This window comes from Sceloporus undulatus, chromosome 5 (genome assembly GCF_019175285.1).
Source record: "Sceloporus undulatus isolate JIND9_A2432 ecotype Alabama chromosome 5, SceUnd_v1.1, whole genome shotgun sequence".
NCBI lineage: Eukaryota > Metazoa > Chordata > Lepidosauria > Squamata > Phrynosomatidae > Sceloporus > Sceloporus undulatus.
In genome coordinates, this window is record NC_056526.1 from 159,858,351 (window position 1) to 159,870,259 (window position 11,909).

Consider the following 11,909-nt stretch of genomic DNA (forward strand, 5'->3'; position numbering starts at 1 on the left):
AATACCATGCAATTGTGAACTGATAACAGGCTGCCCATGAATCTTATCGCACTACCGTTCCATTTACTCATTAGCTACCTGAGATTAATCAGTAAAGTAGCCTTGCCTTTGACAGTGGGGTGTGTGCAATGAAAGCCCTTTAAATCCCATTTTTACTGTTCCAGATGAAATGGTTGTCTCGTCAGCACTAAGAAGTCATGCTTTCAATGGAAAGAATGTGTGTGTGTGTCTCTGTGTGTGTCTCCCCATGCATTGAAGGCCCTTTAAATTCCCTTTCTTCTGCCCAAGAGGGATTGCCTCTTCAGCAGTAAGAAGTCTTGCATTTAATAGGAATGGGGAGGGGTGCAGTGTAACCAATTTTAATTCCCTTCTCTATGAATTACCGAGAATGACCTATTAAACATACTTCAGTAACGGTATAACTACAGGATTGGCAGCTATTCACGGGATTTTCTCGTTCATTAAGAGCAGCGGCAGAAGCACAGATTGACTACAGGATACCTACTGCCTGGCCACGATGTGGTGCGATAAAACCCACGGATTACAGTATCAATCTCGCTTCTGCCGCACTATTGACGAACCATGTGATAATCTCCTTAGAATGGGGACAGGCTATATGTCATATACAACAGAGTTTAATTTTATAAAATGTTTTTTAAATATATTTAAGATTATACAGTATATAACGTGTGTGTGTGTGTGTGTGTGTGTGTGTGTATTTTCTTACATTCTTACATTCTAATACATTATATCTAAATACAACAGAGTTTAAAAGGAGGGTGCTGTCACTACCGCCTTTTCAGCATTTGCTGCCTCAGTTTAATGCTTCACCCTGCCTAACGGTAAGGCCAATCCAGTGAAACAGGGATCTAGCAGAACTAATTTGCAAGGATTGCAACATTATTATACTTCTCATTGGGTTCATCAAAGTTACTGTTCATAAAGAAACACACACACACACACTCCTTTCCAAAACCTCTTGCTTTTAAGGTGGATTAATTCTGATTATCCAGGTCAGTTCCATTGTGAAGGTTTGACAACACTTCTTATCCATGTGCAGCTCCTTAAAGTCTTACAGAAAATTATTTCTTATGTTGATGGTCCAAACAGTAATATTGCATTATTATTATTTTAAAAAATATCCAAAACATGTTATCCATGAATAGAAACAATAGTCAGGTTTAATCACAAAACTGTTTGGATCACAAACATGTCACAAATGTGGTGAGCTTTCCAGTTTTACTTGAACTCTTCATCTTGCATAGGGTGCAAAAACGGGGATGAAGAAGAAAAAAGTAGTCTGAAAATCTGACCAGAAGGATTGGCCTGTGTTTGTGCCTGAAGCGACAGATGCTGTGGCCATAGTCGGCTTGCAGAAACAGATTTATAGAATAAGCACCTGAAGATTCAATTATGAAGAAGGATGTTAGGGTTTTAATTTACAATCTTTCTTTTCTATAGGAGACTAGTTATAATCCATAAGATTCGTACATTGCCTTGAATACAGATGTCTGAAACAGAGCATAAACTCTATGCTTCTAAGGATCATTAGGGATTACAGCCAGAATTTTGTCTATAGAGAACAGAAGGGTGGCATCCTATATGGTTTTTGTGGAGCATAATGCTACAAAAGTGCAGTTGGACACTACCTTTCTCCCCAGCCAGTAAATGGCTGTAACAAACCACTACAGAGTAGTGGTACTCAAAAGTGGCGGTATGTGGACCACTGCATTCTGAGAGCCATTGGCTGCTGGTCCAGGGCAAGTTTGCAGGAAAGAGAAGTTGTTATCAATGCACACAAGTATAGTGCTTGGCCGTGGGGGGGGTGGGGGGGGGGGGGGGGGGGGGGGGACTCTGCTTCCTTCCTTCACATGCTGTGATTTCTCTTCACTTTTACTCTAGGAGAAAATAGTTTAGTACCATGACATGTGAAATAGACTTTTGATAACCATTGTATGTGAACGTCAATTGGACACCCACTTCAGGCTGATAAATTACAAACAGAGAAAAACTAAGACACAAGTTAGGAGTAGACTTGTATTTTTAGCACCAGATTATGATTTGCTGTTGTCTAACAGTGAGGAAGCAAGACTTAACTAAATTAGTTATATCAGAAGACAAAACATTCCTAAATACCGCATAGCAAAAGATGGTGCAGAGGAAAAAGGGATTTTATTATAACAGAAACCGAGATCTTGTTTGTTAGTATGTGCATAGTAACAGCATATGCTTATTTTAGGCATGTTGAAAGCACTATTTTTTCACTGAATTATGCTCCCCAGTGATCATAGAATCATAGAATCGTAGAGTTGGAAGATACCGCAAGGGCCATCCAGTCCAACCCCCCTGTCATGCAGGAAATCACAATCAAAGCATCTCCGACAGATGGCCATCCAGCCTTTGTTTGAAGACCTCTAAGGAAGGAGACTCCACTACACTCCGAGAGAGTTTGTTCCACTGTCGAATAGCCCTTACTGTCAGGAAGTTCCTCCTAATGTTGAGGTGGAATCTCTTTTCCTGTACACTGGTGCCTCGGGATACGAAATGATCGGGTTACAAAATTTCCGGGATATGAAAAAGTTGGATTGGCAAAAACTGTTTCGGGTTACGAAATATTTTTCGGGTTACGAAATTCATTTCGGCGCGAAATTCAAATGCTGCAAAGTGCAGCTATAGGCTTTCCCGTGCTAACGGAAAAGTGTTTCGGGTTACGAAATTTTCGGGTTACGAAAGGAATGGCGGAACGAATTAATTTCGTAACCTGAGGCACCAGTGTAGTTTGCATCTAGTCTCTGGAGCAGCAGAAAACAAGCATGCTCCCTCCTCAACATGACATCCCTTCAAATATTTAAACAGGGCTATCATATCACCTCTTAACCTTCTCTTCTCCAGGCTAAACATCCCCAGCTCCCTAAGTCATTCTTCATAAGGCATGGTTTCCAGACCCTTCACCTCCTTTGGACACGCTACAGTTTCTCAATGTCCTTTTTTAATTGTGGTGCCCAGAATTGGACACAATATTCCAGGTGGGGCCTGACCAAAGCAGAATAGAGTGGCACTATTACTTCACTTGATCTAGACACTATACTTCTGTTGATGCAGCCTAAAATCGCATTGGCCTTGTTAGCTGCCGCATCGCACTGTTGACTCATGTTCAACTTATGGTCTACTTGGATCTTCTCCTTCAGCTCAGGTCTATTGAAACTTAATATATTGTCCATAGCGATAGTAGCTCTAAAACATTAAAGTTTGTTTATGACTTTTGCTATCAAGGAGAATTCCCCAGAGGGCTTCACTACAGCAGCCATTTGCAAAAACAAACAGTTTTGGTGTGTTTATGCATTTCTAAGCTCATTTGAAAATGGTTGTCTGTGTGCATTTAAGATCTGTGTAAACTGAACTGACTTTTAGAAACTAGAGAAACTTTTTTATTCCCTTTCACATCCTTAATTGAGTAAAGAATTCAAATGTTTGTGGACTTGGTCTGGAGTGATCACAATGTTGAGATGATTTTCTGTGGGCCCATGCTGCTGGGGGACATGAGGAATTGGATTGTCCAAAAACCACCCAGCAAACTTCTCCTAATTTGAGGTGCTCAGAGGTGGCTGGAGGGGTTTTTCAGTAGCCACTTCTTCCTCTTTCCTTCTTCTATGAGCTGGACAAGCTGGCCTTGGTATGATTTATGTTTGCTAAGGGGCATGTACCTGCTGTGCTAATGACAGAACTTTTGGAGAAGCTGAGTGGCAAATGTATTTTTAAAAAGGAAAGCTGACTTTTTGCTATGTCTAAGGTTGAAAAAGGCATACTGGAGGAAGACACTGGGTGCCAATCTTTACCAGGGATTAATTGAACCTCAGTGGTGCACACCCACACCTGTCCACCCACACGCTTGTGAGTGTGCCTGTGCGTGCACACACACACAGAGGCTTGTCTTTCTTTTTCACATTTGCAGGCCAACATTTCTTGTGCCCCACCATCTTGAGCAACTATTGTACCCACTCTCTGGTCATTCTTCACAGTTTGAGAACCACTGGAATAGCCCTAGTGCTATGTATGTGTGGAAAAGTTAAAGTTCAGAGAAGGGGATGCTGGGACTTACAGGCATGGGAGGGGGACATGCGGAACGGCATGACTTGGCAGTTGTCCCCCTTGTACTTCTCAACTTTTAAGGAGGGAGGTAGACACATTACTTGCCATTTTTCTTCAAAATGAAAGTGAAAATCATACAGTAAACACTTAATAGAAAATGGTTAGTCATCTTTCCCCGCATATGATTTTAGCCATGTTTAATTAAATACTTAGACTGCAGCCCTATTCACATGCTCCAGTCCTTAGGGCTGGAGTGTGGCTTTGGTGCAACTTCTGGACTCTTAGGACGCATGCATCATTGAAACACCATACCTCCACTGTGACTCGAAGCAGCTTTATTTTGGCTGTCTGTAACAGGCCATTGACTTGGTTGTAAGGCTCAAGTAAGTCCCTAAGGGACTTACTTATGAGTAAAATTGCATTGGATAGTGCTGTTTATAATTCCGCACAGGCCAAGGGTTTGTTTTTAACTGCCCTTGAGTTGCTGCTTCATACTAATGATAATCTATAAAAGCCTGCATCTTTCCACACATTGTGAAATGTGAGGAAAACATTAGAAATGACATGCTTTCTGTAAACTATCTGCATTAAAAACACATTTTTATGCAGTGGTTCTATATACTTTGTAATTGTGATTGACAATGGGCTTTTATGTTATCTTTCTGACCACCTTTTCATTTCCTGCTGCTGTTCTCTGGATCCATCTTCTGAAAGCTTGAAGTCTGTTTGTGCCTTTTACTAAAGTGGACAATGTAGAGTGCCAGTTACAAGGTTAAAAGATGTGATTTTCTTGTTCAACAAGGACTGTTTGCTTTGTGTATCATTACAGCATTAGACATCATACAGTTTTCTCCCAGTTTGTTTTCACTTTTGGAGGGTAAATATCCAGACAAGAAAAACCTTTGCTTAAAAGCAATATTCTACAGTTAGAGTTATACCTGTTAAAGCAAGGTATTTGAACAACAAATAAGACCTCATCTTTCCAACTCAAACACAAGATGTTCCCATCTTTGATTCCCTAAAAAGAGAAATAGAACCCTTTGTTTGGGAAAATTAACGTTTTCCCAAACAAAGAGATTTGGAACACATATAATCTCACCCCAGCAAATTCTAAATTTAGGTACATTCACAAACCTTGTTTCTACTTGAACTTCTTCCCCCAGTGAAAAGCAGAGATAGACCATGGTCTCTGACACTGTGGACAACTACAGACTGATATTGAACATCTGCCACTGTTTTCAGACTAGAAGAAATGTGACTACTTTTCACAGTAAGTTGTATGCAAGTGGGGTAGTCCAATATTTAGCAAAGATTTCATTAACCTTGCTGAACATACTAATTCCCTTTTTGAAAGGAGGTTTGGGTGAAAACTGTTCTGCTGCTCACATTTATAGTTAGAAATTAGAATGGATCTAAAGTTCTATCTGCAATTTGCACAGTGTTTAAAAGTAGGATCCTATATATCTGCTTATCTTGGACAAAGCTCATTAATAATACTGGGATTTTCATCCTCCAATTACAGATCAATTAGACTGGTCTTAAAAAGGTGGTGAACCTGTGCACAGGACTTTACTGCAAAGATGCTATTCATAGATGTGGACTGTGTATGTTTTCATACCTGATTTATGCACAGTTACACGACTATTCCTAAATCCAGAGTCCAGTTCAAAGGTACAGCTGTATCTTGGTGGTGCAAGCACATGCACATTTGTTGAATTGTTGAATGCATGTTTATTTTATGAAAGTGGTAAATGTAGCCTTTTACAGACTACATAGAACATAACCCTTTTTATCCCAAAGGAGATACCAAAGGAAAGTCTGAGGGGAAGACTGTGTGCAAGTCAGTCTTCCATATCCATGATTCTTTATCCATGGATTCAACCATCCATAGTTTGAAAATATTCTCTCTCTCTCTCTCTCTGTGTGTGTGCCAAAAAACAAACCTTGATTTTGCCATTGTATATAAGGGACACAATTTTACTGTTCCATTGTATTTCATGGGACTTGAAAATCCATGGATTTGGGTATCAGCTGTTTAAAATGCAAATTCAGAACACCTATGTGCTAGCAGACCATGTGGGATTAATTTAAAATGCATGAGGCAGAAGCCACTACATGTATATGTTGCAGGAGGGTATCTGTATGATTTACTCATGGTTGTGTGCTTATTTTTTAAAAAAATTTATGGCCCTAAGATGACCCTATCACAGGTATTTCTTTGCAAGATTTATTGCAAGGGGATTTGCTGTTACCTTCCTCTAAGGTAAGACAATATTACGTGTCCAGTGTAACCAATGAGTTTCTATGGCCAAGTGGTAGTTTGAACTCTGGTCTCCCAGTATCATAGTCCAAAACGTAACCACTGTACCACACTGACTGTCCTCATTTACCCATGTTAAGGTGTTTGTGTTTTTTGTATAAACCAAAGATTGTTGGTAAATGTTGAGTTTGGATACATATGGCATGTATTGCTGTTAACGATAGTCAAACCCTCCTACTGTGGTCATAGCTTCTTGGGGAGTGTTTTGCGAGTTATTGTCCAAAAGGTTACTTTCAAACCTTCCTCATGCCAATTTGATGACCAGCAGCTGCTGATTATTGCCCTAGTAATCTGTTATGACCACTGGAAGTTTTGTATAGTGTGGGTTCCCTTCTATGGCCCTGCATGGATTCTGTCAGTTTTTCAGCAGCTTTTCAAAAATGGGAGCTTGCCTTTTTTGAAAAGTCCCTGGGTAAGCGCGGCTGGGATCTGGATTGCATACTGGTTGCATTCGCCTGGCCACGACTGAGTTTGATAACACCCACTTTTAAACTTAAACACGACTGTATCCTGTTGGTGATAAGTCACTTTAAATAGAATGCAATAATTTGCTATGACACCCACATTTGCGAAGCCTTGTTTCTTCAGCCTGAATTATTAAACCAATGTGATCATCATTAAACCAAACTCTTCTTAGCCAAGCAAAAATCTTTTTTTTTCTTTTTTAGTGATTGTTTTCACAAAGTAATACTTGAACGATAACCAATGGAAATGCAAAAAGCATTGTGGAGTGAAGTTTTAGAAATGTTCAGGATGTTCCTTTTCTTCCCCATTCCTGCCAGACTTGTGTCTAATAATGACATTATAATGAGCTCATTGTTTTATGATAAGTATGATTATGAGTCTAGTTTTGTTGCCATTACTGGATAATTGCTTGATACAAGCAATTCTTTTGGGTAAAGTAGGTAACAGCCACTATCATTTTCACACACACAAAGAGATGCAATTGTCTTGATAAAGTGTGAGTGCATCCCATTTATGCTTAACTTTTATCTATCATCAGAATAACCATAATGATCGTTTAATTTTGACTCAGATACTGGCTGGCAATGTAATATTGAAGTTTTACTTTCTTCATATAAAGAGTCTGTTAAGCAAGGTATCTTTATAATGGCTGGACATGAGCCAGCCAAAGTTAATGCACTTCTATTGATTTCAGTAGGAGAACAGCACAAGTCTTCTTTCATTGAAATTGATGGGACCTAAAAGTACTTAACTTTGGCTGGACCATGCTAGCTATTGATTTAGTCAATATACAGAGCAGATGGGAAAGATGGATGACTTATTTTACTAAAGTTTGTCTTGCATTCGACGTTAGAGACTCAAGTTGTTGAATTAAACAACAAGTGTAACAGATGGGGATAAAAAATCCTTTCCCTTCAGAAATGATCTTGCATTGCTGAGTAGGTTTTTGTTTTCAGAACGAACAAGGAAGGAGTAAATATGAAAAAAACACACCACCCTTTCTGATTATAAAATAAGGGTAGGGAACTGGCTGCCCACCAGATCTTGCTGAATTGCAGCCCACCATCCCTTACTATTACAAACTGGGTGAGAATGAATTGGTTGCACTCCAACAACATCTAGAAGGCCAGAGTTCCATCCTGCTATAAAAAATGTGTAACACAAGGCACTACATGAAAAATACATGCTACCTCAATTGCTCCTGGTTTTGTAATGTGATACGAGTACAGTATAGCTATTGTGACTCTATTGATGATGTTCATTTTTCTTTTTGTTTTAATCTTTCCTAGGTGCCTTTGCATGCAAGATGGTGCCGTTTGTCCAATCCACTGCAGTAGTAACTGAGATCCTTACAATGACATGCATTGCTCTAGAAAGGCACAATGGGATTGTCTACCCACTAAAAATGAAATGGCAGTACACCAACAGAAGAGCATATACAATGCTTGGTAAAATCCTAGACTACTCTCCTGTTAGAAAATTACAAACTATTTCTCAATTTTTAAATGCAAGCTTTAGAATGGTCTTTCCCAACCTGTCACCCATCTGATATGTTGAACTACAACTCCCATAATCCCCTATTCAGCTGGCCTGTTGTCTAATGATACCAAAATGAAGACTGCACTAAGGTTTTGGACCTGATCTGTCAAACTCAGTGGAAGGGACTCAAGGAGGTTCTAGTCCAGACATCTGCCATGCAGGAATCCACAATAAACCATCCCTGAAAGGTGGCCATCCAACTTCTGTTTAAGTATCTCCAGCAAAAGAGAGTATACTACCTTCCATGGTAAACAGTTAGCTCTTACATCAGGAAGTTCTTCCTAATGCTTAATCAGAATCTCCTTACTTATAATTTTCACCCAGTGTTTCGGGTCCTATATAGACTTAGGTTGACTTCTCAAGTGTTTTTACGCAACCTTGGAAATGATCAGCAAACTTGTTTTTTGTTTTGCTTTTTTTGTCTCTGTGTTTTAGGACATTGCTGTTTTTTATTTATTTTTTACATCAAAGTTACTGTGAAACAAATTTTAAAGAGTGTAGGTGCTCCCATTCATGGACTTCTTAAACATTCAAATCATAAACCAAATCATCTACATCAACCTGGGCAACAACAGATACTTCCTAGTACACAACAAAGTCAAATCAATGAGCCATAGCTGTAAGAATCGGAAGCAACAATATAAATAGGTGAAAGAACTAGCAATAATAATAATACTGTAATAATAATAATAATAATAATAATAATAATAATAATAATAATAATAATAATAATAATGTTTATTTATAATGACCTTACCACCAAAGGGCAGTACATCAAAACATATACAATAAAAAGCAAACAATAAAATGCTAAGATACTAAAATAATATACTAATATGCTAAAAACAATACAAACAAAATCTTTCTCAATCACTGCCCATCCCAGCCACCTTAGACATGGTTAGCAATTTAATCCAGCAAATTGAAGAGGAAGGTCTTCAACCCGTTATGAAAGTGATTCAGATCTTCCTCTAGCTGTTCCGCAAATGCAGAGCCAGATCCTGCTTTTTTGTATGAAGGTTCAGAGTAATAAATGTTCTGTACCTAAAGTTCCTTGACCAAGATACATTTTTGCACTCTCTCAAAGATGTGTTTGCTGTATAAATTAACAAATTTCATCTGACGCCCAGTATCTAACAGTACTTTGTATGGGTAGCAGTGATGGCAGTCCTGTGGGAGAAAAAGAGAAGAGAGCTGCTTTGGTGATGCATTCAAATATTTTTTGTCCTGGTTTATGCCTTTTCTGTTTTAGGGATTCTCTTCCTTGGAATACTACTGGTTGCTTTCATAAATGCAGAATGATTTAATGAGCACCAGCTGTGTGCCCATCATAGGGCCTATTTTATATCCAAAGCAGGTCAGGTGCGGTGTGCAATTTGCCATAAATTTGTGATGGTAAATAGGGTAAGATTTCAGATGCTGAACTGCTTAAAGTGGTCTAAAGTTGGAGATGACTCACCCTTAATACTTCAATTAATTGGATGGGAGAGCAGTCCCAAAGCTAAATTAGCCTATGTTTATTATTTGGACTGGAGATGTAAGATTCTAGATTTACGCTGTTAAGAAGCTTATTATTTGGAATTTCCCTACTGAACTATTAGCCCAGTTCCAACCATCTTCCATATGCTTGCTAACATAAAACTGTTTGTTGCAAGGCTTGTCAATTATCCCAGATGTTCCATGTGGCTATATTATTAATTAAAGTAAAAATGTCAATAGGATATTTTCATATATGAAATTCATTTTTTTTTTGTAGAAACCAACCACCATCCTTTTTTTATTTTCAGGCATAGTCTGGTTTTTGGCAGCTATTGTTGGATCACCTATGTGGCACGTACAGCGACTGGAGGTATATTCTTTCATATTGTCTAATTATACCCAGATTGTATTTAAAGCAGAGGTCAACTATTATGTCTGGTATGACTGCTGCTCAGGAGATTAATATCATGAAATGTCATAAAATATAGAAGTGTTAAATAAATTAAGTGGCTTACATAGTGACTTTGGAAATGAAAGTTGTTAAAGAAATGAAGCTGAGACTTATATGTGTTGAGGAACAATAGACTTTATACTGTTGCTATAATCAATCCTCATGGCTGGAACAGAAGAGGGATATTTATAAGACAGTATACTAGATTTACAATACGTTGTTTGAAAATAATTTTCTGTTGGCCTGTCACACCATTTGGGTCAGGCACCTGGCTTCTGAAGTTTCCAGCCACTGTTTCTGACAATAATATAATCTTGTTGTGAGTCAGGGCTGTCTTTATATATTAGGTGAAATGAGGAAGTCATCTCAGGTGGTAGCTTACTAGAGCAATAAAAAGATATTGAAGAACAGAACTGTATGTCCTTAAAGCTAACTTGCTGCCCTAATATCTCATGGATCTGCATCACCAGTATCAAAATAAGACTCAGCTGGCAGTCCAGTCTGATTTTGTGCATGGAACTGGGAGTGGTCACCATTAATCTGCAAAATGTTTTGTGCCAGCCCTGTGGTGAATTCACACTATTCCTTTTAAATTTATGTTACCTTTGGCCATAATTTCCATTTTTGTTTCATTGAGCTACTTGGCTCAGTGAGAACTTTTTAAAATGAACAGAAAGCTGCTAAACAGGAATCACCACATTGTCAGGCACTCTGTTCTTCAATGGAAAACAAAGCAATGGAAGGTAAAAAGGAACACAGAAGACTGGTGAAAGAGGAAGCACCACATTTGATCTCCTAAAGATTATTGCAAATTATAAAAGCAATGAATAGTCTTAGCAGTTTTGTTGCATGCTAACTTGGAACCTCTTTAAAAGGAAAAACAGGTTGCTAGACTAAGGGGCCCAGCAGGAAAAGATCAAATGCTGCTAAGTTATGAGATTTGGTGGATGGCGACTCATGAGAAGCCATTTTTGTGTGTGATGACCTTCAAATTGTGGAGTGGGCTTCCTAAAAGGGTCCATTTGATACCAGCCTTGTTGAATTTTTGACAAAGACCCTGTGTTCTAAAATTGTGAATTCCAGTTTGGGACAAAGGTCCTGATCTGCTGTTAAATCAGTGTATTATTGTTTCTTTATATAATGTGTATTTTAAAGTGAAGTTTCTTTCTTGTGTCATGTTATGTATACCTCCATGAAAGCTTCAACTTTGAAATGAAATTAAGTAATCTAACTATTCATTTAGTTCAGTAGCACTTGCTCCCGTATAATTGATTGATGATAAATTAAATACCTTTTCTCTTGCACAAAGACAGTGTGTTTCAATGATCTTCTGCAGAAGGATTTCTTAATGTACTATTACCTTTGTAATATAATAAACTCTTCAAATTAATATTTCTTCTGAGTTCTCTGTGAACTAAGAGAGGCACTGGTTTTCTATGCTGCCTTTGCATCTTCCATAACATGATACCATTTGTTCTGTAAATGTGTATTTTAACATATTCTAGCTAGTGTATTTTTTTACATCCTCTATTGAGCAGTTAATTTCATTCTTAACTTTAAAGAAAA

General features: G+C 38.3%; 1 protein-coding gene across 1 annotated transcript in view; it reads left to right on the top strand.

Moving 5' to 3' along the window:
- Window positions 1–11,909, top strand: part of QRFPR (pyroglutamylated RFamide peptide receptor) — a 30,277-nt gene that overhangs the window by 8,128 nt on the left and 10,240 nt on the right. The window contains exons 2-3 of the mRNA XM_042469788.1: window positions 8,164–8,322; window positions 10,201–10,262. Coding sequence (XP_042325722.1) covers window positions 8,164–8,322; window positions 10,201–10,262 — 221 coding nt within the window. The remainder of the gene's footprint in view (window positions 1–8,163; window positions 8,323–10,200; window positions 10,263–11,909) is intronic.